Source organism: Podarcis pityusensis, assembly GCF_964106645.2.
Source record: "Podarcis pityusensis genome assembly, chromosome: 17".
NCBI classification, from domain to species: domain Eukaryota; kingdom Metazoa; phylum Chordata; class Lepidosauria; order Squamata; family Lacertidae; genus Podarcis; species Podarcis pityusensis.
Genome location: NC_138042.1, coordinates 4357597 through 4385466, shown reverse-complemented (window position 1 = coordinate 4385466; position 27870 = coordinate 4357597). Strand labels below are relative to the sequence as shown.

The 27870-nt window shown below is 44.7% G+C and overlaps 1 protein-coding gene across 30 annotated transcripts in view; it reads left to right on the top strand.

Annotated features, from left to right (window-relative positions):
• The first annotated feature begins 7602 nt into the window (after positions 1 to 7602).
• Positions 7603 to 27870, top strand: part of LOC308466563 (uncharacterized protein) — a 65498-nt gene continuing 45230 nt past the window's right edge. For 5 of the 30 annotated variants that reach the window (XR_013980884.1, XR_013980889.1, XR_013980890.1 and 2 more), the window contains exons 1-2: positions 24877 to 25362; positions 25730 to 26623. Coding sequence is in view for 9 of the 30 variants with exons in the window: in XM_080987390.1 (XP_080843516.1) it covers positions 7890 to 8125; positions 8508 to 8661; positions 10199 to 10318; positions 10728 to 10783; positions 10877 to 10934; positions 11537 to 11584 (672 nt within the window). In the remaining 21 variants the exon portion in view is untranslated. The other 25 variants (XM_080987388.1, XM_080987386.1, XR_013980887.1 and 22 more) reach the window with 23 other exon arrangements.

Genomic DNA, 27870 nt, shown 5'->3' with positions numbered 1-27870 from the left:
CTCTCTTTCTCCCCTCTTCAGCATTGTGGGGATCATAGCATCTTTGGTGTTTGTGTGTCTAGATAGGGTAATTTAGATCTGGGAAACAATCTCCTATTTCTCCCAGTATCTTTGCTTTTTAAGTAGGTGAATAAACACACAGGAAAGTCCAGTCGTTGATCTCTTTGTTTCAGGCCTTACTTACAAGTTCTACTTACTTACTTACAGTGTATAGCCCAGGGGTCAGCAACCTTTTTCAGCCGTGGGCTGGTCCACCGTCTCTCAGACCATGTGATGGGCCACAAATAACCCAGAGATGCATGTTAAATAAAAGGACACATTCTACTCATGTAAAAACACGCTGATTCCCGGACTGTCCGTGGGCCGGATTGATAAGGCAATTGGGCCGCATCCAGCCCCTGGGCCTTAGGTTGCCTACCCCTGGTATAGCCCATACTGCAGTGGGAATCAGGGCTAACATCTGCCACTCCAGATGTTGCTGGACTCCAGCTCCTATCATCCCTAACCATTGGCCTCATTGGCTGGGGCTGATGGAGTCCAGCAACATATTGGGGGCAGAGGAGAACCGATTCCTCACTCCAGATCTACGCCAAGATGTTGCCACTTGGGTAATCAACACCATAGACGGATGTTGGCACAATATTATTAATCTATGCTCTCGGACTTAGACAATGAACAATCTGGATTCTGCAAGGTATTCATGAACATTGTTCCTGTGAAGTGAAAAGGCAACAGTTCAAGTTCAGATTTATTTGGATTAAGGCGCAAGCCAATTAACCATGCCATAAACTTAAAATATAGCACATTTCACATGAAATACTTAACTCTCAGGCATAAGGTCAGGCCAAGAGAGCCTGAGAGGAGGAGGAGGGGGTGGTGGTGGTGGCTAGCAATAACATAATTTACAGAGATGTAAGATTAGGGAGGCCGGATACATCGGGGTGTATGTGAAGCAGCAGCAGCAGCAGGCTGTGTCTGGGAGCTATGGACTGAAGAGAGATGTGCCAGCAGTGGCATCAGGGGTTATGGGAGAAAGGGCTGGTGGGGTTTCTCTTGGCCCTATGACCCTGCAACTAGTTTTAACAGGGATTATATTTTGAGTTAAATAGAAGCTATCAAAACAGTTGGCTCTGCCTCTTCATTCACTCCCATCCATGTGAACTAGAATGCAAACAGACAGTTCTTTAACACCTTTCTTCCCAGTGTTGGTAGCAAACATCCTTGTTAGAAAAATAAGCTTCCTTTAATTTTGACAACTCTTTTCCCTTTTTTGTTGTTGTTCATACTGGGCGGGTGGGATGATCAAGTGCCCTTTGCCAGTAGGCTTTGGAAGAAGCAGCTGCTGTGTGTGTAATAAAGTCAGGAGATGCTCAGGGCCAGTTGGAGGCTCTGTGCTCGCCCAGCAATTATTTTTGTTACGTGGCCTTCAGTGGTTCCCTTCCAAAGCAAAACAGCCAGCTGTTCAGTCCTGAGTTGCTGTCTTTGTGATTGCTCTGCACCCTGATTTCTGACGTGTGCAGGCAGGCTCAGCCTAAACAATGGGGAGGGAAATGTGTGCTGTGTACATTCAAAGGCATATGCTTGGCTGCTGCTGTTGTTTGGTGGGGGAGGTTAAAATCATATTCTGCACTGAGCCCTGCATCTCAAGGTTAGGCACTGTTGGGCTGGCATCACTGCAGATATTGGAGTCTAAAGGAGGGAGGTAATTCTGCACTAGTAACAGAAGGCAAACCTTTGCACAGCTCAATAGTGGAAGAGAACTGGGAATGATGGTTCTGCTAATGGCTAGAGCAGGGAAGGGGAACCTGTGTCCTCTAAGATGCTGATGAGCTCCCAACGGCCATCAGCCCTGCCACCATGGCCAAGTGGTCAGGGATGATGGGAATTGCGGTCCAACAACATGTGGAAGGGCACAGGCTTCCTCACTCCTCAGCTAAATGGAGCCTCCCTATTCAGTGGCAAAATACCTCTGAATACCAGCGGCTTGCGGAGCAATGGTAGGAAATTGGTGTTGTTGGCTTCATGCTTTGCTTGCAGGCTGCCCAGAAGCAGTTGGCTGGCTGCGTTTGGGAAGAGGATGCTGAATTATAGAGAGCTTTTGATCGGATCTAGCCGGTCTCTTCTCATCATTCTATTTCTGATGTTGCATGCTGTGAGTGCTATTGTTTATTGTATCCTAAACAGCATCTCTCCCCCAACTAAGAGAGAGGTAGCAGCAGCCTTTTGGGAACCCAAGTATTGCAGAAGTGCACAAACCAGGGACAAAAAGGCTTGGGAATCCAGAACCGTAGGACAGAGCATGCTTTGTGGCCACATAGGACTGACTAATTGTTGGGGGAGCTGAAAGCCAGTGTGGGGAGAGGGGGAAATAGAATAGAGTGGCATGGATGAGGGTGGGGGGGAGAAAGAGACACAGTCATAAAAAGTTTAGAGAGCACCATCTCATTGTCTGGAAAGGTCAGTTCCTGATTCACACTGAGATGCTATTTACAAAATTCCCCAGGGAGGAACGGATGCGAGAATTGCCCAGTGGCGTAAGTGGAGAAATGAAATGATTGTACCTGGCGTTGAGGACAAGCATGTCTATCACATACAGAGAAAATTAAAACGCAGAGAGAAAACCCAAATGGAGACGGGGAAATCCCCCAAACAGGTCAAAGAGGATTCAGCATGCCCAGTGGCCACGAAATGCCAGCTGAGTGTAGGGGAGAAAGGGAATTCTGGGGCCTGGGAATTCTGAACAGGGAATCCTCCACAATTAAATGTGTGCTCTTCAAATGAATGAAACGCCCTGGCTGCAGAGGAAGTGAATGGAATTTTCTTCCTTGTTGAGGATCTAAATGAAAGGAAGAGCTATAGCACCTACACAGCCATGTTTTTTTGCAAGCTTGCTTTGAATACTGAAAACCTTGGCTTTCGTTATACAACAGTGAGCTCTAAAACGAAACTTCTAGCCCAGCCCAGACGGCTTAAGGAAGGAATAAACGAAAAACTTCAAATGGTATGCAGCATGATGTACCCAAAGCTGAGTGGGCAACTCCATTTTCTCTAATGAAAATGGTTAAAGGCAAAAATCTAGCAAACACACGCTTCCTTCTGATTGCTGTACTTACGTGTTTTGCATACACACAGTGCATTTTTCTGGGGATACGCACACCCCTAAACACTTTGTGAATCTTTGTACTTTTGTCCATTTGCTGTATTTATTTTCCCTGATTTGAACTATAAAATGGTGATTTTCTTGAGTCAAAATGAGAGTACCCCTAAACATTTTTAGGGGGGAAAGCACTGCATACACATATTGCAAGGATGGCATATCACTGACTATATGAGCCAAGGAGGCAAGCAGATTTCTCCTGGAAACTCATTTACTGAAAAGCAAGTTTCACAATAATCAATGGAGCCTCCAGGTACAGGTTGGCACCAAGTACAGGTTGGCACCTCTGTGGCATCCACTGTGAACTTGCATACAGAATAGAATCATAGAATTGTAGAGTTGGGTATGTGTCTGCACCCTCACAGATCAAACTCTACAGGCAGAACATAATTATTTGCAAGCATTTAAAGCACTTTAACAGTCATAGCTTTCCCCCAAACAATCCTGGGAACTGGGAATTTGTTAAGGGCACTGGACTCTAGCTAAGGGCAGGGTTTCCTAACAATTCTCAGCGCCCTTAATTCCTAGTATTCTTTGGAGGAAGACTTGTTATGGTAGTGCCTTAAGTGTACAATGTAAATGTGACCACTGCAGTATGGATTAGTGATTACATGTGAAGAGCTGTCGCAGGCAGATAATCACAGACGAAACCTTTTTTCCTGTAGTCATCCATGCATTCTGCTGTAAGGCCTCAAAAGCTGGGGCATACGTGTTTTCCATTTGAGCACTACCGCATCCCGTCATAACTTGCATGTATGAGAATAAATAAGAATGCAGCCAGAACTTGCATATCACCTCCACCACAATGCTTTCAATAGAGGTGGGCAGTCAGCTTATATCTTCAGCTGCAGAGAGCTTGAGTTACCCACCACTGATGTGTATACATGTGTGAACTGAGTATACAGTTAGGAATGATGTGTAAGGCATTGTCGTAACTTTAACATCCCCATTATGAATCTAATGCTGAACTAAAGATGTTAAGTTGTGGGCGAACATATCAGACACAGCGATTCTTCAAACAGCTCTTGTTTATTCAGAGGCCAGAACAGAACTGAACTGAAGAGCTCAGTCAGCATGCTTATATAGAGCTCCAGAACAACGTAACTGTAGCAACTTTCTAAAACTATCCAATCCCTGAACGTCACTTTCGATCCTTCATTTGCATACAAACTATCCAATCACTGAACGTCACTTTCGATCCTTCATTTGCATAACTATCTACAGTATCCCCCTGCTGGCCCAGGGTGAGAACTTCAGTACATAACAAAAGATATGCCAGTTCTCGTGCCACACCTAATGCTGCCAACCACCCTCTTCCTGAACAACTACATGCCATGCATAAATTCAGACAAGCACTGTTTTCTTCACTGGCACATCCCTATGCCAGCAAACACTGCCTGTTGGATTGCTGCCTGCTGTACAGCTGTCAAAAGCTCAGGACGTGGTGGCAATTCTGTTGCCTTCCCCATTGGTTCAAAGAGTCCTGATGATGAGAAAGGACTTGGCACATCTCCCAACATGCCGGGAAGTGTTTCTTGTAATACAGAAAAGAAACCAAGGCACAGAGTTATAGATAGTTTGGGCCCAAAGGGGAAAACAACAGATGGCATTTGAGGGAAGGTGGATTCCGGTTAGAAACAAAGATAGCACATTGCTATGTAAACTGATGATGTTTTATTTATATCGTGTCCTTTCCCCAGGTCTCAGAGCAAGTAGTAGCATATTTGTTTGTTTCAGGTGAAATCCGTAAAAAGCAAGTTTTGACAAAACAGAAAAGCCCCCATATTTCTACACTATCAGTCCAAAAGAAGATGTTACCATGTCTAGGTTCATGTGGTGGGGACTTGACTCCTGAAACAAGTATTTAGTTTTGTAGTTTGCTTTCAGGACTGGTACACACACAAATATTCATCACCAGATCACTGCAACGCCCAGCAATAAATTTCACCTGTGAATGAACACCACAGACTGGACTTTTACCACGCTTCAAATGCAATATTGTTTCCCCTCAATGAAATCTGTTTGCACATTCAGCAGGTAAATGCAGAGAAACCAAATTATGGAGAGGGTTTTTATTTTAATTATAAAGTGTCTAATGTTTTCTAACATTTTCTAAAACAATGCAAGCCCTGCTCACAGACTTACGGTCTTTCCTTTGTTTTCGCATGTCTCATATATGAACTTAAACCCAAGACAGCTGATTCACACAAGCAATTCATCCTCTAATGTTACAGTGTCTAGCGACAAACATTGTGGGAACAAAACCACAGTATTCTGAGGTGTGAGTTGTTGTTGTTGGCCTACAGCTTCCCTCATCCCTGCTGCCTGGGGCTGATGATGGGAGTTGGCTTCCAACGTCTGGAGGGTCACAGCTTCCCGGCTCCTGCATTAAGGACCAACCATGCACATGTTGTGTGAACAGGCCTGCCAAGAAGAGGAAACAAAAATGACTGGTTACTTGTCTCTCCGTTGGTCCAATGGTTTGCAAAGCCCCATCCCGGTAGGGAAGAAATGGTGCAAAAAAACTTGTGTACCATTTTGGCAAAATAAACGACCAAATAAATAAATTAATTCTGAAATCATTACAATTGGTTATAAACTAAACAGGGATCTGGGGCTCGCATTTTTTGGTTCTTGCGGGGGGGAGGGGGAATCTGAACCCCAATATTCCATCTTTGACCATGGTCTCTTTTGACAGTCACTGCCAGAATGGAAATAGCTGTCAGGTGGGAAATGGGGGGAGGCCCTCACTTCACGATCTTGGTTTTACCCAGGTATGGGAAATGGCACAATCTGGGAGTTTGAATCAACACAGCAGCGTGATGATAAATGGGCAGGGTAAGAAGGATAAATTTCTAAGTTCATGGTAATTGTTCATTGATTATATCAACAAATTGGCACTGTTGCTATGACCACCTGCCATGGGTGTAGCCAGGATTTCTTTTGGGGGGGGTAAGTTAGGGTTGCCATATTTCAAAGAGCAAAAAAGAGGACGCCATGAAGATTCTCATTTTAAATACTCCTACTATACGTAGGCTATAGAAGCTGTGATATATTGCTGGGGGGGGGGCAGGAGAAGAGAAAAGATGGGGAAAGCAAGTCTTCACTCACCAGTCTTGTCTGGGACTCATCCAGAAAGTATAGCCAGAGACATTTTGGCAAATTTTTAAAATGTTACCCCTGAAAAAGAGGATGTGTCCTGGAAAAAGAAGACACACGGCGACCGGGGGGGGGGGCAGAATGGAGTTACCAGAGACACAATTGGTCAGTTAAGTATTTTTTTTATTTACTTGATTGGGGGGCAGTTCCCCCCGAACCCCCGGCCACACCATCTGCATCCAGGGGCGGAGTAAGGGGGGTGCGATAGGTGTGGGGCCGCCCCAGGTGTCCCCACTGAGGAGGGTGACAAAATGCCGGGCGGCACTCACCACGGGGCCTGCAGTGGGCCCAAGGCTCTGTGCTGCCCAAACGGTCCGCCCACTGCCTCCCCCCCCCAGCTGTAGGGCGACTGAGCAGGAGGAGGCAGGCAGACTCTGGAGGCCCCACGGTGCGCCCTGCCCCTATGGATGCCTCACCCCGCCCTCACCCAGCCCCATAAGCAGCTTGCACCCCAGGCGCCCAAGCGGCTTTCTCCGCCGCTGACTCTCCCTGGCAATAATACTGGTTTTAGCCCTCTCACTGGTCAGAGCTGAAGTCGTTATTTACAACTTTAAAACGAGATGCAACAAATTTTCCCTTGTGATCTCCATAGTTGGCAATTTTAAATGTTGCTGAGAGAGAGAGAGAGAGAGAGAGAGAGAGAGGTAGATAGCTTTAACAGTTTCTTAGCATTTTCTTAAAGCGATAGGCTATCCATTTTGGGGGCCCTGGGGCCCCTCCCACAAGGAGAATCTCCAAAAAGGCACCCTGTGGAGGAGAGTTTCCTGCTGTCACTCAAAGAAGAATTCAAACTCAGGCTGCAGTGTCTACCAAAATCTTTAATGTTCAGATCAGTGCGATACTTGGGGAAAATGTCATTAAAAGGCACAGCACATTCTACAAATAGCCAAGCAAACAAAGACATGGATCCAGGAATGACACATACCCTGGCTTAGGAGCTAACTTCTCTTAAGACCGCACCCCAAAAAATATTTGAGGGGCCGGGAACATCCCCCCAAGTTGATGGCCATCGCCATTTAATTGTGTGTGGTGTGTCATGTGACTATGTAGGGCAGGGCTTAGCGCCCCCCCACCCCCCATATTTTATTCAAGATGGCCCCCAAGCAACCCTGTTATTAGGGAGTGATGCCGGCACTAATTTCTCATCCATGCGCAGTGATCCCATGTTGAAAACAAACCCATTTGTATCCACTGTATTAATACGCCAAGGGACTATTTTATGTGTCCTTATGACTGACAGGTGGTGGAAGGAGCGAGCCAGAGTCTAGTGAGTGAGACTGTCCCTGGCTATAATACTGGTTTTAGCCCTCTCACGGGTCAGAGGTGAAGCTGTTCTTTACAACTTTAAAAAGAGATATAACAAATGTTCACTTGTGATCTCCATAGTTGGCAATTTTAAATGTTGCTTGTAGATGATAGACAAAACAGACAGACAGAATATAAATAGATTCAGCAACTCCCTAAAAGGTGTTAGGAGACGCAATACATTTTAAATTTAAAGGAAACTGAAAGAAAACAAGAAGACCAACAAAGAATTAATCATAGTAAAACAGGGAGAGTAAATTGTGGACAGATGCTGGACTTTGAGAAAGGCCCCAAAAGAAAGCTTAGCCAAGCCAAATTTAAACTGAAAACTCATAAAAAACACCAAGATGAAGATTATAAAGAGAATCAAGAAAAGAAGATATACCTGATGACTAGAAAGGCCAAGGGAAAGCAAAGATACATGAAAGAACGTGAGGGGCAAAATCAAGTTTATTTCCCTTTCGACCAACAAGTCTTTGGATGTACAAAGGAGCAGAGGAAAGGGTAGGTGGATATGAAGCCTGCTTCAAGCCAAGTGAAGAATAATTGCAGAAAATAGAAGGCTTTTCTTTTAAAAGGCAACTGGAGAAGCCATTTCATAAAAAGAAGGCTGGCGTTTCTGTTGCCGAAGTTATCATTATCATATTATTGTTATTATTTATTGAATTTCTATACCGCCCTTTACCCAAAGGTCTAATGGCGGCTCACATAAAATATCAAAAACACCAAATCAAAACCAAAAGAACGACCCAAGAACGGGTTCCCAGAGCAGAGACAGCAGGAGTCAGGCTATCCGTGTCCAGAGAGGGGCGTAGCTGGGCCACCAGCCGAAGCTGATGGAGGGCACTGGGGGTCACTGAGCGCCTTCCCTTGTCTCTCGACAGAGGTGCAGGGAGACCAAGGCCGTTTCCGGGCCAAAAGCAGGCCTAAACCCTGATGGAAATGGATCCAGAAAAGCAGCTTCTTCCAAGGGCCCCTGGATCTGGTCTGCAACCACTCGCTCCAGAACCTCGCTCCAGAAGTTGGAAAAACCAAGACGGGTAAGATTTTAACACAGGTAAGACTTAGAAGTGAGAAGGGTAGGGGGATCCAGGGGGAAGGAAAGCTGTGCATGTGATAAGGAGCAAAGCAGAGGCGCAGAAGACAACATTGTTCCATTTAATTTCATGTTAGCTCAGGTTGCCTTGTTGACAAAAATGCTTTGCAGCCATTTTGTGATAGCTTTTTGGCGACTATAGATAAGCTCCTTTGCTAATGGGCAGAACTTAATTTTATGTATATTGTGGCTTCCAAGGAGAAGAATAACAAACCCTCTTGAGCAGCTGCTTAAAAGTGGTGGCATTTGGCATATGAAGCCAAACAAATTGTACTTACTGGGCAACTGCAGAAGAGGGTCACCAAAATATTGTTGAGTTTTTGTTCCTTCTGAAGTGTATAAATCCAAAAGGTTCCAAACATACCAGCATTTTGCATCCTCGCCAGTAATTCTGTTCCTAAGGTAGAATACCGATTAGAATACCCATTTTAAAAGCTGATGCATCAAACTGCTTTTTTTGTCTGTAACAGTTGCCTTGCTGATTTCAGTGTGAAAAAGCAAATAAGGCATTTTGAGGGTGAATCTACTGATGGCAATGGGAGAGGCATCGGAGTGAGTAGAGGTTTTCACTATTTTGCCAGCCATTTCTAAGCAAAAAAAGTCCAGCAAACGTTTAAGCACAAACATATTCACAAATTAGGAAGGATGAGCCGTGACCATTTTTTCCTGTACATAAAGGGCAGAAAATGTTGTCTGCTAATGGTAAGGCTGAAATGACACAGAAAATATTTGAAATCTTATGAATCCCTGCTCTCTGGCCATTTTTACTCATACATAAGGGGGTGGCTGATTGTTCCACTAATGACCAGAGCGGGGCCACACAAAATCATAATAACCCACATTTGTGAAACGTTTTGGAATAGGGGTCTGTACCCTTCAATCCTGTAGATAAAGGAGGCATGTAGCTCCCAATTTTCTTTGCCTGGGGTACATGTATGATTGTTTAATGCAGGGAACATATCCATAAATGCTGAGACTTTATTAGAAATTTAATTTGACCCAAATTGTATTGCTGACTTTTTGGTGAAAACTTGCATGATAGGGTTGCTGGGTTTCCAACAAATACTAAAATCAGGATCCTCACCAGTTCATCTGTTCCTAAGGCAATATATTTAAAACCTGGTGTGGCAAACTGCTTCCTTTGCCTGTAACCTCTCACTTGGTTACCTTCAACTGCAATTGTAGCTTCTATTAATAAAACTTTTGAATTACCAGAGGTGGCGATAGGCACTAATAACTAACAAGTGATCTCTAAATGCTCCATCGTAATTATAGCAGCCATGCAGTTGTGTGTCTTTTGTGTTCTGCCTGCAACTCTTTGTACAAAGATTCTTTCAGGTCTCAGTGAGGGGGACCATTCAAGCACCCTGAGCCTGTTGGAGAAAAGGTAGGCTCTAAATGGAATCACACATCAAATATGCAAACTAAATCTTCCAAAGAGCTTGTATTTAACAATGTTGGTTATTCAATCCCTTTTTCAGAAGAGCTGCGAACTCGAAAGCCTGATGCAGTCGCTCTGCGTGCTTCTACCTGGAGGGACTTCTCGTGTCGGGACACCACTGCAGGGGAGGCCCCTTCCTGTGCCATCACCACACAATAAGGTACATCTTTGGGTGGGACAGCCAGCCTTGTTTTGTTCCAGCTCTTTTTTTTACAGACCTCACAGAGCTACCGGTGCCGGGAGCAGATCTGCTCCATTGACAAGTAAGAGGCAGGGTCAGAGCTCTTGATACATCAAGTGAACATCTGCAGTGCAGGATTGACAGACACCTGCGTCTTGACTGCGCTGCTTTAGGTAACTGGCTGTTTTTGCTCCTGTGTCTGGAGGGGAGGGCTGCTGAAGACCCTAGTCTCTTCCAGGTGCATCTCAGTGACACCAGAAATAGAATTTTGCAAGCCTTCAGGAAACTTAACGGCAAGTGAACTTCACACTCCACAATTCAGTGATCTTTTTCAGTACAATCCTTTTGTGCTGGCTTCTCCATTTCCCCCCGCTTGATCTCTTCACAGTTCTGTCCCAGAGCCCACCACACTCAGGTGAAGCCAGCTCTTCCTGCAGAAGTCAGGTCAGTCAGAACAGCTGTGTTCCAAAAACATTTCTCTGGAATTGGCGGGAAAGGGCCGGGGACAAACTAATGAGTCCAGATTGCTTTTCACAGACCAGCAGAAGGACCTTCCAGGCCCATGAATTCACACTTCAGAGGGACAAACAAAAAGGTGATCATAAAGGCAGAGTTTGAAGACTGGAACCAGTCTCTCTGTTCTGCCCTGCAAATTAATGGCAGTCAACATGGCACTCTGTGACTTAAACACATCAAGGTGAATATCCCTTGCCAATGGCGAGGGATAAAACCTCGATTGTGTTCTGTCTGCAACTTCATAATTCTTAAGGGTTTTCTTTTTTCCTGAGAGAACATTCTGTATTCAGAGTGTTCTCTCAGGTTTTGCTTTTCACCTTGTTGCATTGGCCAAAAAAAAGCAAAAGACGCTGGTGGTTGGCGCTCCTGGTTTCCAGGACGGGGTTCAAGCCCCTGCGGTGTCCCTGCTTACTTCCAATGCAACCTCTCTCTCTCTTTCTCTCTCTCTCTCTCTCTCTCTCTCTCTCTCTCTCCCCCCTTAAGAACTAAATGAAGCAAGGTGCTCCTCTAATGCTGGTGTGTCACAAGGTGGATTACATGGATGCTTCCCATTCTAGCACTCCTTGCCATAGGGAACAAAATACTTACTTCTTTTATATACTGTATAAAAGACTGCCTCTTAATTTTGCATTGTTTGTTTAGAAAGTAACCTAAATATACAAGCAAACGGATCCTATTTAGATTATTCAGAATGTGGAAAAGGCCGGGATAAAAGAGGAAATGGCATGACATTCACTCATTAGCAGAAGAGGAAAAGCAAATATAAGATGCTCAGGTGTCCTATTTTACAGAAGACAGTCATCAATTTTCAGGGCTATCAGAGGCTTAAGATGTGGACAGGTGACAGTTCTCTGTATGAAGATGTCCTCTATTTGAATGGCCGGGCATTCCAGGTCTGGCTGAAAGATACAGAAGGAAGAGCAGGGGCACTGAAGTTGCCCATCAACAGATAGCACTTTGGCAGCAGACTAAGCACAGCCACCTAGGCCACAGTCTTCTCCACTACAGTGAGATGTATAATATTCCCATGTAGAATTATAGGGTGACCTAACACATCAGTCATACTCAAGGTAATATATTTTCAGCTAAGTCAGTGGTTCTAGTGACTATGACTTAGTAGGATACAAACTACTAATATTTTTATATGGGCATTTACACACAGCATATGCAAATTGGTGTCCATTCCTTTGGCCAAGTGTCAATGGCCACTCTAAGCAAAGACGTGTCCAATTTCTGCAATTGGGGTTATCTAGGTTTAGGCCCTTTTGTTTTCTCCTGATCATGAGGAATGCAGTTTGACCCTAAGTAGGTTTACTTTGAAGGAAGTCGGAGTGCTTCCATAGTCTTACTCCCTAGTAAGTGCACGTTGGGATAGGGCTAGAGCTCCATTTCAGAGTGCATGCTTTGTATGCAGGAGGTGGGGTCCCAGGCATTTCCAGACAGGGCTGCTAAGAAAGATCCTTCCAGAGCCACTGCAAGTCAGGGATACCCAGGCATTAGAAGATCTATCCACCCAGATCTTCAGGAGGGCCAGAATTGCATTTTGCAACGTTTTCCACATTAGTTTGTGGAAATTTCTTTCTTTCTTCAGGGCGGTATGTTGCTGGAGGGAATGGCACACCTTCCCCTACAGCGAGAATTCCTACAAACACACCACACACACACACACACACACACACACACACACTGTATATTGGGGAATGGAAGCAGCAATGACTCACAATTCCTCTTCCAATATTTATTTTAGTGTGTGTAATTCCCCTTTGAGAAAATTCCAATACTACTGCATTAGAATGAAATGCATATGACACTAAATGTGACACTCATTTGGTACCAATGTTCTGGGCCTGGTTACATGCCACAGAAGTGCTCTGGCCTGGCCAGAGAACAACTTGGAAAGTTATACATGATTCTATAAACCATCATGTTCACCATAAATCTGCAGCAGTACTCATAAACTTCTGTTTTGTTTTTACAGCTTTCTCAGAAAATCAAGCATGTGTGAAAGGTCATAGCCACGCCATAGATGCAAAGCACATTTAAAGCACATGGTCCCACCCCCACACCCAGAATCGTAGGAACTATAGTTTATCCCTCACAGAGCTACAATGCTCAGCACATTTAAGAAACTACTGTTCCCAGAATCCTCTGGGGAAGCCATGTGTTTTAAATGTACAGTGGTACCTCAGATTAAGAACTTAATTCGTTCTGGAGGTCCGTAATTAACCTGAAACTGTTCTCAACCTGAAGCACCACTTTAGCTAATGGGGCCTCCTGTTGCTGTCGTGCTGCCAGAGGACAATTTCTGTTCTCATCCTGAAGCAAATTTCTTAACCTGAAGCACTATTTCTGGTTTAGCGGAGTCTGTAACCTGAAGCGTCTGTAACCTGAGGTACCACTGTATAGGGTGAATGGGACCAAAGTTCCATCTGCATTTTCTTGTGTCCCTGACAGAGGACAGTGGTTTCCTTGCTGCAACCCGTTTCACTATGCAGAGGTCTAAAATCAGCAACAAATTAATTACCATTATGTGACCCCCACCCCCGCCGCACACTGCAAGACTCCCAGATTACAGGTGTAAAAACTGGGGAAAGTGAATTCAAGTTAAAAGTGTATGCAGATGACCTAGTGATAACAGTGGAAGAACCTAAAACTTCACTCCCTAAAGTAAATTCAGAATTTTGGGGTAGTGGCAGGATTTAGGCTAATTAGGAATAAAACTAAATTATTAGTTAAAAACATGAAGGAAGAAGAAAGAACCGAATTAGAACAAAACATTGAGATTGAAGTCCATAAAAAGGTTAAATATTTAGGGATTTGGTTAACATCAAGAAATATAAACCTATTTAAAAATAACTGAAAAAATTTGGCTTGAGGTAAAAAGAAATTTAGAAATATGGAGCAGAATGAATCTCTCAATGTTAGGAAAAATATTGGCGATTAAAATGAATGTGTTGCCAAAAATGCTATTTCTTTTTCAATCAATACCAGTCATGCTGAAAGATGAATGCTTTAAAAAATGGCAGAAAGAGATTTCAGGATTTATCGGGGGGGGGGGGGGCAAAAGGCCAAGGATAAAACATAAAATACTTACAGATGTAAAAGATAGAGGCGGGTTTGCCCTCCCAGACCTTAAATTCTATTATGAATCTGCTTGTTTGGTATGGATCAGGGACTGGATGAGATTGGATAAGCAAGAGGCATTAGAACTAGAAGGACATGACAACAGATTTGGCTGGCACACATACTTATGGTACAGGAAAGGGAAGGTTCATAGAAGTTTTTACAACCATATAATCAGGAAATCACTAATGAGAGTATGGGAGAGATACAAAGACTTATTAGAACAAAAGACCCCATCGTGGCTCTCACCACATGAAGCATTACTGCTCAAACCACTTGGAAAGAAAGGAAAATGGCTCACATATGCTGATTTATTAAAGGAACATGTTGGAAAATGGAAATTAAGAGATTATGATGAGATCAAAGACCACTTTCAGAGTTGGTTGCATTATCAACAACTATATGAAACACATAAAGAAGACAGCAAGAAAGGATTTAGTTATACTAGATCTAGGTTTCAAACGGAAGTGATTGAAGGGAAAGTGAAACTACTGAAGGCCGCATACAGCAGACTATTAGAATGGGAGACGAAAGATGAAGAGGTAAAATCAGTTATGATTAAATGGGCACAAGATGTAGGTCACAACATTATGATGGATGATTGGGAAAAATTATGGAAAACTGACTTAAAATTTACAGATTGTTCCCTATTGAAGGAGAATTACATGAAGATGATGTACAGATGGTGCACAACACCAGTGCAGTTAGGGAAAATGTACAAAACTAGTTCAAATATATGTTGGAAGTGTAAGGAAAAGGAGGGGACATTTTATCATGTGTGGTGGGATTGTAAAGTAATTTTAAAAATTTGGGAAATGATACACAATGAATTGAAGAAAATGTTCCATTTAACATTTGTTAAAAAACCCGAGGCATTTTTGTTGGGGATTGTAGGGAAAGACCTGCCCAAAAAGTTGAAAAACATCTTCATGTATGTGACAACGGCCGCGAGAGTTCTGGTAGCACAAGGATGGAAGACTGAAGAAACCCCACCGAAAGAATCATGGCAAGAAAAATTGATGGACTAGGCAGAACTGGCAAAACTGACGTATAAGCTACGGGACAAGGATAACTGTGACTTTAAAGATGAATAGGAACCCTTTACAAAGTATTTGAAGACGCAACAAAGCGAACTGGACTCCTTGGCTGGTTTTGAATAAACATTCACAAACTTTTTATTGATAATAATCAGCTAAATAGTTTGAGCATCTATACAACTTTGTAACATGCAGAAAACAGCATTCTTAGAGAAACCAAAGACTGGAACTGAGGGAAGTCGGGGGGGGGGGGTTCTGTGTTTGTGTGGGGGGGGGAAATAAGGATGTTATGTTTTTGGATAATATGTCTTGTTATAATTTTGAATAATTTTTTTTTTTTTTTAAGGAAGACTCCCCCGTTGCCCAGCTCAGCCAGAGGAGGGTGCCTTCCACAAGGTGGCAGAAGGGGTGGGCAGAGCGCTGCCTCTTGGTTTTTTGCCCCTGAAGCGGGTGCTTTGCCCTGCCTCCGCAGTGGGCCGGCTCTGATTATGTGGACCAGAAAGCCCGCAACTTAGGCGGGGCTTGTGTTGCGTGTAGTCAAAACACGCACTTAAAGCCAAAATCGCGTGTAGTCAAAACACATTGGGTGCAATGGTGTGCCAGATTGCCAAAGTCTTTCCCCCCAGATCCTTTCAAACCCTTTTATTAAACAACAACAACTGATGAGCGTAGAAAGCTGAATACATGCAAATTAAATGCACTTAAATCGCGGGATTGCTGTACTTTATACCAAAAGTGATTGGCCGATTGGCAAGCTATGCTCCCGAGTTTTGCTTTTGTGTTTATTGCTCTTCTGCGGAAAAACCCCAACCCTCCACACATTGGGCGTATTTCCCTATAATATTCATAAGCGCCTGTTGCTCGTCGCCAGCTCCTCTCTGACGCTGCTACAGCTAAGACGGGTGGATTCCGAAGGATCCTCCCACGTGGGCCGGCCGCTCCCTGGGATCCACCCCCAGGGGAGGATGGGGAGGCGGCGGCGGCGATGGAAGGAGCGGCGGCGGCGACCGGAGGGAGCGCTATGTCCCGGCCAGGCCTCGCCTTGTATCCGGCGGAAAAGAAGCAGCACTGCGCCCCGGAGGAGGGGGCGGGCTGGGCTCTCGGACGCCTGGGTCCCTTGGAGGGAGGCATCGCGGTCCCCCCCCTTCCTTGTTTTCAAAAGAGGCGGGCATTCCTGCTGGGGCCTCCTTTCCTGGGGGGGGGGGCAGTAGTTTCCCGGACTAGGTTGGGGGGGAGGACAGCGCCGGGATCGCGGGGCGAGGGGGGGGGGTCAGGCCCCCGGCTGCCTCGGTGCGCCCTGATCCTGCCTGGAGGAAGCGGGAGGGGCAAAGGCGCTTGAAATGGGTTTCCCCGCTTGCAGATCGAAAGGGGATTTCAGCTCCTGCCCAAATACCCGCCTCTGACGTGCCAGAAGTGCAAAAGCCTCGCCCAGTCCTGCAACTGAAACCCGGATGGACACCGTAAAAATAAAATAGAAACGGGTCCTGGGCTGTAGGTTCATATGAGAAGTGCGATTAGGATCCGGAAGGTTGAGCACTCTTGCTGGGGGGCGGGCGGGCGGGGGCCGGAGTCCCTGCTCACTTGCAAGGGTGTTGCTGAAGGGACTCTAAGCGCAGACCCACCACATGCATTTGAATGAATTGCACATGTGCTAAGTTGCATTCTGAATGGGACGCGAGTGGCGCTGTGGGTTGAACCACAGAGCCTAGGACTTGCCGATCAGAAGGTCGGCGGTTCAAATCCCCGCAATGACGGGGTGAGCTCCCGTTGCTCGGTCCCTGCTCCTGCCAACCTAGCAGTTCGGAAGCACGTCAAAGTGCAAGCAGATAAATAGGGACTGCTCCGGCGGGAAGGTAAACAGCATTTCCGTGCGCTGCTCTGGTTGGCCACATGACCCGGAAGCTGTACGCCGGCTCCCTTGGCCAATAAAGCGAGATGAGCGCCGCAACCCCAGAGTCAGCCACAACTGGACCTAATGGTCAGGAGTCCCTTTACCTTTCCCTTTACCTAAGTTGCATTTCTAGAGCTGCTGGGAAATCAAGGTGATGGGTTGCTAGGGTTTCACCCGCATAGTATTATGGGCGCTTTGTGAGGGGTAAGCTACAGTGCCCAGGATTCCTTGTGAAGAGAGAAATGGGGATAAGTTGCCCTTTAATGCTTTTTGACCCCTAACTGCAAATAGGACAGAATGGTGACTGAGTGGGGTGAAGGGAAAGAGGTAGGAAGGCCTTGAATGAAATCCACGTGCCCTGGGCCCCTTCCTGTTCTAGTTATAACACATTTCCCCCTGCTTCCCCCTCTTAAAAAAGTAAACGAAAGAGGTCGGCACAAAAGTGGCCCCCTCTGCCCTCCACCCTGCAATTTGAACATTGGTCTTGAGTTTTCTCCCATCCACAGTCATGGATAAGCAGGGATTCTAATCCGTGTCAGAGTTCCACAGTCAAAAACCAGGGACTAGAAGCTCTCCCAGAAATATTAAACATAGAATACAAAGGTGACTTTGAATAAGAGAGAGTGTCTCTTGTTGGAAAGGTGGGCAGTGTGTGCCTGTGGGGGGGGTATTGTACATTTTATGCTCCTTATCGCTACCCCCAACATCAGTGAGCTGAGGATCCCTTTCCCATCATCATCATTGGCCCAGATTGCGCTGGGCTCCCTGGCCCCTGACCCTGAGCCCCGCAAAGAAGGGATCAGCAAGGAACTGGACGTGACGGAGGACATCTTGCATGTGTGAGTATTGGCCAGGCGCCCCCTTCTACAAGAGGCAAGGTGTGGTGGCAGTCAGGGCAGATGGTGGGCTCTGAGTCCTGGGTGCAGCCTGCTGGAAGGTCTCCTGCACAAGCTGCAGGAGGATGAGAGACAAGGTGGCGCCGCAATGGATGGCATGCTGGACTTGAGCCAGGGTTTAAACAACAGTTTTATTATTTGTACCCCGCCCATCTGACCAGGTTGCCCCAGCCACTCTGAGCAGCTTCCAATAGATATAAAAATATAAATCTATACAGGGCTGCTTTTAGATGTCTTCTAAAAGTTCTATATTTATCTTCTTGACATCTGATGGGAGGACGTTCCACAGGGCGGGCGCCACCACCAAGGAGGCCCTCTTCCTGGTTCTCTGTAACCTCATTTCTCACAGGAGGGAACTGCCAGAAGGCCCTTGGAGCTGAACCCTTTTGAATGAGTCTGTTTCTTGGCCTGACCTACCCTGCAGGGCTGTTTTGAGCATAACTTGGAGGAAGAGTGGGGTGCAAGTAACAGGAAGTGGGGTGCTGAGCAAGACCTGCGTTTGGATCCTTGTGCTTCTGCACACAGGACAACTTCCTGGCGACGTAGGAATCTGCCTACCATCCATTTAGCACCATCTGCAGTTTTTCAGGGGGACAGACAGGCGTAGCTCCCAGACCGACCAGGGATTGACCATCTGCATGCAAAGTGGCTGCTCTCCCGCTGAGTTGGGCCCCTTCTGCACCCCGACCTTCTGTTGTCTCCCCTTGCTGACTTAGCTGCCAAAATCATTCATCTCTCTCACCACTCCGATAACATGATGCTCATCCCTTGGATGTATCACAAACGCCTTGCTCTTGCCTTCAGAGCCCTTTGTGGCCATGCCCTCCCATCCTTAGGACAGCATTCTTGTATCCTGATATGTCTCTGCCTGTGATCTTTGCTCCTCAACATCTAGACGTCTTCTGTTCCTCGAAACAACTCTGCCTTTTCCTCCCTGGTGCCCCATATGCCTGGTACCACTTCTCAGAACCATTCTGTGCACCCTCCTCGCTTATTTCCTTCAAGCCCTCCCTCCCATCATCTTTCCCATGAAGCCCTTGGAGCAGGGACACTGCAGCAGCCAGGCCTCTAACTAAAGCTCACTGAAAAGGATATATCAAGAACTCTGGCCAAAAGTTTCAATATAAGGAATAATTCCTACTCAAGAGTTGAAATGAAAAACGTGTGTATTCTGCTAAGAATAACAGTTTGAAGCTAGTAGTAGATTTAAACACAACGTATAAGTATGATAGTTTTAAAGTAATGGTAAGTTTGGATACAACGTTTAAGTGCAGAAATAATGTCGTTTCAAATATACAATGATATAGTACAAAGGTACATGAAATACCAGTGCACAACAATTGTTTTATACAAGTCTCAATAGCAGTCAAAACGAGTCCACATTATATAAAATTAGAATAAAGAATAAAGAATGAAGGATCAAATGGGGCCAAAAAGGAGTATCCGGAGTGTGAATCAGATGTACGGTTCAGTGGTGGTAACCAGGACAGGGCCCTGTTTCGGAGTACACGCCTTCTTCAGCTGGTAATATCAAAAAATATGTCAAGATAGATCAAGGTGCTTCAATCCATAGATAATAAATATAATAAATATAATAAATTATATACATTATAAAGTATGTTAACACATATTATGATATTTGGTTCCATACCTCGGTTTTTTGACGACTATAAATCTGTTGGGAGTCTGTATCATTTAGTTCTTTTATGTTTCTATTTCGACATGCGTCTAGAAATAAGGATTTCCAAGAGTTATTATTTCCAGTCAAAATATTTGTGAAAAACGGACATCAGTTCAGTGTTTTCTCACCTTAGATAATTGCATCCAAGTTTTCTTGCGTTTCTCTGTGCGTTTTCTATTAGGGAGTGAAATCATTGTCTTATATGTGTGTCTGTGGGAGAGGGAGGATAGGCTCTCCCTTCTTAAAGGTGTAAACAGAGAAGGGATTTAAAGTCCAAGGCCATCTATGGTGGTTGATTAGAGAAAAGAACTGTAGTCTTGATGTTCATTCAAGCCCTTGGGGGACATCGTTTCAAACGTTGATCTAGGTTGAATACTAGTGTTCATGGATTTCTGCATCCATGGGAACACATGATCTGATTCGTAATCCCTACGATCGCGTTCAAACTTCCTTAGTTTCTCAATATTTATATTATCCAAATAATTCTTAAGTTCTACTTGTAATTGTTTAAATTTAGATTCAAACGTCTCCAAATCAAATTGTTTATGTAATTCCTCAGTGATTCCAACAGCTTCTTTGTCCAAACGTTCAGTCTCTTTAATTGCAAATTCTGTGATTAAAGTCATCAGGTCAAAAGAACATCTATTTACAATGGACATCCATTTAATTTTAAATTCTTCATTATTGGAAAATAAAGTTGGAGCTTTTTGAATGCGTAATCCTCTGGGTATCCTCTGAACTTTAGTGTAATCGGCCATGAGTCTGGCGTGTAGGTTGTATCTAGTTTGTCTTTTTAGAATATTTAGATAAGTGTTCCAATCATTGTTAGGTTTGATAGGAGTTTCATTTGTAATGTATATAATTTATTATATTTATTATCTATGGATTGAAGCACCTTGATCTATCTTGACATATTTTTTGATATTACCAGCTGAAGAAGGCGTGTACTCCGAAACAGGGCCCTGTCCTGGTTACCACCACTGAACCGTACATCTGATTCACACTCCGGATACTCCTTTTTGGCCCCATTTGATCCTTCATTCTTTATTCTTTATTCTAATTTTATATAATGTGGACTCGTTTTGACTGCTATTGAAACTTGTATAAAACAATTGTTGTGCACTGGTATTTCATGTACCTTTGTACTATATCATTGTATATTTGAAACGACATTATTTCTGCACTTAAACGTTGTATCCAAACTTACCATTACTTTAAAACTATCATACTTATACGTTGTGTTTAAATCTACTACTAGCTTCAAACTGTTATTCTTAGCAGAATACACACGTTTTTCATTTCAACTCTTGAGTAGGAATTATTCCTTATATTGAAACTTTTGGCCAGAGTTCTTGATATATCCTTTTCACTCTAACTAAAGCTCAGCATTTGTCAGTCGAATCATCGCCTCCTTCGCCTGCCCCCACGTCCCTTTCCTTTCTCTGTTGTGCCAAATTTTAAACTGTAAGCCTGTCAGGGCAGAGATCTACCCCCTCGTATTTTCTGTAAAGTCCTATACAAGCTGATGATACTATATGGAGGAGGAGGATAATAAGAATAATTCCTCCCTTCCTCTCTGTTCTGTACTTTACATTCAGGTAGTGCTATAATAATAATTAAGTGAAACAGTATATTTTCTGGCATCCAAATGTATTGGACCAGGTGCCCAGTGTCTGCCAAGAGTAAAAGGGAAGCACAAGGACTGGAATAGAATGAGGATATTGGCGGAAGGAGTGGCATGTTCATTGGACTCTTAAGTGTAGTGCAAGTGTTGACATTTTATGTTCCAGTCTGCACAATATATATATATATTATATATATATATATAATTTTTTTGCAGTCGATGGAGAGCGGATGAAGCCCGGATTCTGCGTGTGTCCATCAGCTCCTTCCTGGAGCATCTCTGCTTGGTGGTGGAAACGATGGACCTCTTTGGGCCTCCTGTGGCTTGACAGATGGTTGCAACAGGAAGCTTCCCAATAATCTTGGCTGGACTCTGGACTTGCCCGTGGGCTACTGATGTCAGAGGAGGCGCTGAACATGCCATCTTTAGAGCCAAGATGTCACTTTGTGTTCTGGACATACTCTTGGACATTGATAGATTTTGTGTGCTGAGAAGCAGGCAAGCCTGGGACTGCCTTGATATAAGACAATGTACATAGAATCTGTTGCTTTAATAAATTGTCCAGTGTGCTTTACTTTTAGTCTGCATGTGTTAACTGATTATATATATTTGAGCCAGCTCACCATATTGATTAATCAATTACACAAACACAAGCAAAATCTTAATCATAGTGTTTCTCCAGGTGTTGCTGGACTCCAGTTCTCTTCAGCCCCATCCAGCATGGCCGAGGGTCAGGGATAAAGGGAGTTTTAGTCTTTGCAGCACCTGGAGAGACACAGGTTCCCCATCCCCCTTGCTGCGTCTCTCTGTCTCTCTTGCCACCAGGGGGAAAGCAGCTAATAGCTGGCAGTGAGGAAGAGGAGGGGGCCAAGTGGCAGAGGAGCCAAAACGGATGGCATGGCCTTGAAGTCCTATTTATATAGTAAGATTTACTTTCATTTTTTCTTTCTGGCATGGCTCCTACTTGTTAAACAGCAAGCAAAACTTCCCCACCTCGGTCACCATCTTTGCATTCTGGTGAAAGCTTCACCTGTTGGATTTCTGTTTGGCATTTGTCGTAAGTTACACTTGTAGCTTGCAGCTCCCTCTTGAAGGCACACCTGCTGAAACCTGGGTTTGTGCTTGTGTAAAAAGACCCAAGAGCGCTTCTTGCCAGCCATTGCTGTTCCTGAACCAGGATCGTCTTGCCCAGTTATCCATGCTCTGGTAACCTCCAGAGTGGGATTACTGCCATGCGCTGTAAGTGGGGCGGTCCTTGAAGACCGTTTCAGAAATAACTAGTGCAGAAAAATGTACTTAGTTTTGTAGTTTGCTTTCAGGGCTGGTACACACACAAATATTCATCACCAGATCACTGCAATGCCCAGCAATAAGTTTCACCTGTGAATGGACACCACAGACTGGACTTTTACCATGCTTCCAACGGCTTCCAGCGTCTGGAGGGTCACAGCTTCCCGGCTCCTGCATTAAGGACCAGCCATGCACATGTTGTGTGAATAGGCCTGCCAAGAAGAGGAAACAAAAATAATTGGTTACTTGTCTCTCCATTGTTCCGATGGTTTGTAAAGCCCCATCCTGGTAGCGAAAAAATAGTGCAAAAACATTTGTGTACCATTTTGGCAAAACAAACAAACAAACAAATCCTGACATCAACATAATTGGTTATAAACTAAACAGGGATCCATGGCTCGCATTTTTTGGTTCTTTGGGGGGGGTGTGGATCTCAACCCCAATATTCCTTCTTTGACCATGGTCTCTTTTGACAGCCACTGCCAGAATGGAAATACCGGTAACTGTCAGGTGGGTAATGGGGGGAGGCCCTCACTTTACGAACTTGGTTTTACCCAGGTCTGGGACATGGCACAATCTGGGAGTTTGAATCAACACAGCAGCGTGATGATAAATGGGCAGGGTAAAAAGGATAGATTTCTAAGTACATGGTAATTGTTCCTTGATTATATCAACAAATTGGCACTGTTGCTATGACCACCTGCCATGGGTGTAGCCAGGATTTATTTTAGGGGGGGCAAGTTAGGGTTGCCATATTTCAAAGAGCAAAAAAGAGGACGCCAAGACAATTCTCATTTTAAATACTCCTACTATATGTAGGCTATAGGAGCTGTGATATATTGCTGGGGGAGGGGGCAGGAGAAGAGAAAAGATGGGGAAAGCAAGTCTTCAGTCACCAGTCTTGTCTGGGACTCATCCAGAAACTATAGCCAGAGACATTATGGCAAATTTTAAAAATGTTACCCCTGAAAAAGAGGATGTGTCCTGGAAAAAGAGGACAAACGGCAGCCGATGGGGGGCAGAATTGAGTCACCTGTGACACAATTGGTCAGTTAAATATTTTTATTTACAGTGGTACCTCGGGTTACATATGCTTCAGGTTGCATACGCTTCAGGTTACAGACTCCACTAACCCAGAAATATTACCTCGGGTTAAGAACTTTACCTCAGGATGAGATCAGAAATCATGCAGCGGTGGCACAGCGGCAGTGGGAGGCCCTATGAGCTAAAGTGGTGCTTCAGGTTAAGAACAGTTTGATGTTAAGAATGGAGCTCCAGAACGCATTAAGTTCTTAACCCAAGGTACCACTGTACTTGACTGGGGGGGCCCCCAGCCACACCACCTGCAACCAGGGGCGGAGTAAGGGGGGTGCGGTATGTGTGGGGCCGCCCCGGGTGTCCCCACTGAGGGGGGTGACAAAATGCCGGGCGGCACTCCCCACGGGGCCTGCAGTGGGCCCAAGGCTCTGCGCTGCCCAAACAGTTCGCCCGCTCCCCCCCCCCGAAGGGCGACTGAGTGGGAGGAGGCAGGCAGACTCTGGAGGCCCCACGGTGCGCCCTGCCCCATGGATGCCTCGCCCCGCCCTCGCCCTGCCCCATAAGCAGCTTGCTCCCCAGGCGCCCGAGCGGCATCCTCCGCTGCTGACTCTCCCTGGCAATAATACTGGTTTTAGCCCTCTCACTGGTCAGAGCTGAAGTTGTCATTTACAACTTTAAAAAGAGATACAACAAATTTTCACTTGTGATCTCAATAGTAGACAATTTTCAGTGTTGCTTGTAGATAGATAGATAGATAGATAGATAGATAGATAGATAGATAGATATAGATATAGGTAGATAGCGTTAACAATTTCTTAGCATTTTCTTAAAGCATTTTCTTAAAGCGATAGGCTATCCATTTTGGGGGCCCTGGGACCCCTCCCCCAAGGAGAATCTCCAAAAAAGCACCCTGTGGAGGAGAGTTTCCTGCCTGTCACTCAAAGAAGAATTCAAACTCAGGCTGCAGTGTCTACCAAAATCTTTAATGTTCAGATCAGTGCGATACTTGGGCAAAATGTCATTAAAAGGTACAGCACGTTCTACACATAGCCAAGCAAACAAAGACATTGATCCAGGAATGACACATACCCCAGCTTAGGAGTTAACTCCTCTTAAGCCTGCACCCCCCAAAAAATATTTAAGGGGGCTGTGAACCCCCCCAAACTGTTGATGGCCATCACCATTTAATTGTGTGTGGCGTGGCGTGTGACTATGTAGGGCAGGGCTTACCGCCCCGCACCCCCATATTTTATTCAAGATGGCATCCCGGCAACACTGTTATTGAAGAGTGGGGCCGGCACTAATTTCTCATCCATGCGCAATGAACCCATGTTGAAAACAAACCCATGTTTATCCACTGTATTAATGCGCCAAGGGACTATTTTATGTGTCCTTATGACTGACAGGTGGTGGAAGGAGCGAGCCAGAGTCTAGTGAGTGAGACTGTCCCTGGCAATAATACTGGTTTTAGCCCTCTCACGGGTCAGAGCTGAAGCTGTTATTTACAACTTTAAAAAGAGATACAACAAATGTTCCCTTGTTATCTCCATAGTTGACAATTTTCAATGTTGCTTGTAGATAGATAGATAGATAGATAGATAGATAGATAGATAGATACCTTAATTCAGTAACTGCCTAAAAAGTGTTAGGAGAGGCAATCATAGTAAAACAGGGAGAGTAAATTCTGGACAGATGCTGGACTTTGAGAAAGGCCCCAAAAGAAAGCTTAGCCAAGCCAAATTTAAACTGAAAACTCAAGAAAACACCAAGATGAAGATTTTAAAGAGAATCAAGAAAAGAAGATACATCTGATGACTAGAAAAGCCAAGGGAAAACAAAGACACATGAAGGAACACAAGGGGCGAAATCAAGTTTATTTCCCTTTCAACCAACAAGTCTTTGGATGTACAAAGGAGCAGAGGAAAGGGTAGGTGGATATGAAGCCTGCTTCAAGCCGAGTGAAGAATAATTGCAGAAAATAGAAGGCTTTTCAACTGGAGAAGCCATTTCATAAAAAGAAGTTTGGCATTTCTGTTGCCCAACTGAATATTATCATTACTGTTATTATTTATTGAATTTCTATACCGCCCTATACCCGAAGGTCTAAGGGCGGCTCACATAAAATATCAAAAACACCAAATCAAAACCAAAAGAACGACCCAAGAACGGGTTCCCAGAGCAGAGACAGCAGGAGTCAGGCTATCTGTGTCCAGAGAGGGGCGTAGCTGGGCCACCAGCCGAAGCTGATGGAAGGCACTGGGGGTCACTCAGCGCCTTCCCTTGTCTCTCGACAGAGGTGCAGGGCGACCAAGGCCCTTTCCATGCCAAAAGCAGGCCTAAATCCTGATTGAAATGGATCCAGAAAAGCAGCTTCTTCCAAGGGCCCCTGGATCTGGTCTGTGACCACTCGCTCCAGAACCTCGCTCCAGAAGTTGGAAAAACCAAGACGGGTAAGATTTTAAGACAGGTAAGACTTAGAATTGAGAAGGGTAGGGGGATCCAGGGGGAAAGAAATATGTGCATGTGAGAAAGAGCAAAGCAGAGGCGCAGAAGACAACATAGTTCCATTTAATTTCATTTTAGCTCAGGTTGCCTTGTTGACAAAAATGCTTTGCAGCCATTTTGTGATAGCTTCTTGGGGACTATAGATAAGCTCCTTTGCTAATGGACAGAACTTAATTTTATGTATATTGTGGCTTCCAAGTAGTAGAATAACAAGCCCTCTTGAGCAGCTGCTTAAAAGTGGTGGCATTTGGCATATGAAGCCAAACGAATTGTACTTACTGCAGAAGAGGGTCACCAAAATATTGTTGAGTTTTTGTTCCTTCAGATGTGTATAAATCCAAAATGCTGAGACTTTATTCAAAATTTAATTTGACCCAAATTCTATTGCTGACTTTTTGGTGAAAACTTGCACGATAGGGTTGATAGTTGCTGGGGTTCCAACAAATACAAAATTTTAGATCCTCACCAGTACTTCTGTTCTAAAGGTAATATATTTTAAAACCTGCTGTAGTGAACTGCTTCCTTTGCCTATAACCTCTCACTTGGTTACCTTCAACTGCAATTGTAGCTTCTGTTAATAAAACATTTGAATTAACAGAGGTGGCACTAATAACTAACAAGTGATCTCTAAATGCTCTATAGTAATTATAGCAGCAATACAGTTGTGTGTCTTCTGGCTGAAGGTCAACTACGTGAGTAGCTTGTGCTTGGCTGAGGGGAAAATCTCTGTTGTGTTCTGCCTGCAACTCTTTGTACAAAGATTCTTTCAGGTCGCAGTGAGGGGGACCATTCAAGCACTCTGAGCCTGTTGGAGAAAAGGTAGGCTCTAAATGGAATCATCCATCAAATATGCAAACTAAATATTCCAAAGAGCTTGTATTGAGCAATGTTGGTTATTCAATCCCTGTTTCAGAAGAACTGCAAACTCAAAAGCCTAATGCAGTCACTTTGCGTGCTTCTACCTGGAGGGACTTCTCTTGTCAGGACACCACTGCAGGGGAGGCCCTTTCCTGTGCCATCACCACACAATAAGGTACATCTTTGGGCATCCTTGTTATGTTCCAGCTCTTTTTTTTACAGACCTCACAGAGCTACCGGTGCCGGAAGCAGATCTGCTCCATTGACAAGTAAGAGGCAGGGTCAGAGCTCTTGATTCATCAAGTGAACATCTGCAGTGCAGGATTGAGAGACACCTGCGTCTTGACTGCGCTGCTTTAGGTAACCGGCTGTTTTTGCTCCTGTGTCTGGAGGGGAGGGCTGCTGAAGACTCTAGTCTCTTCCAGGTGCATCTCAGTGACACAAGAAATAGAATTTTGCAAGCCTTCAGGAAACTTAACGGCAAGTGAACTTCACACTTCACAATTCAGTGACCTTTTTCAGTACAATCCTTTTGTGCTGGCTTCTCCATTTCCCCCCGCTTGATCTCTTCACAGTTCTGTCCCAGAGCCCACCACCCTCAGGTGAAGCCAGCTCTTCCTGCAGAAGTCAGGTCAGTAAGAAGAGCTGTGTTCCAAAAACATTTCTCTGGAATTGGTGGGAAAGGGCCGGGGACAAACTAATGAGTCCAGATTGCTTTTCACAGACCAGCAGAAGGAACTTCCAGGCCTATGAATTCACACTTCGGAGGGACAAACAAAAAGGTGAGCATAAAGGCAGAGTTTGAAGACTGGAGCCAGTCTCTCTGTTCTGCCCTGCAAATTAATGGCCGTCAACATGGCACTCTGTGACGTAAACACATCTAGGTGAATATCCTTTGCTAATGGCAAGGGATAAAACCTTGATTTGTTCTGTCTGCAACTTCATAATTCTTAAGGGTTTTTTTTTCCCTGAGAGAACATTCTATATTGAGTGTTCTCTCAGGTTTTGCTTTTCATCTTGTTGCATTGGCCAAAAAAAAGCAAAAGACGCTGGTGGTTGGCGCTCCTGGTTT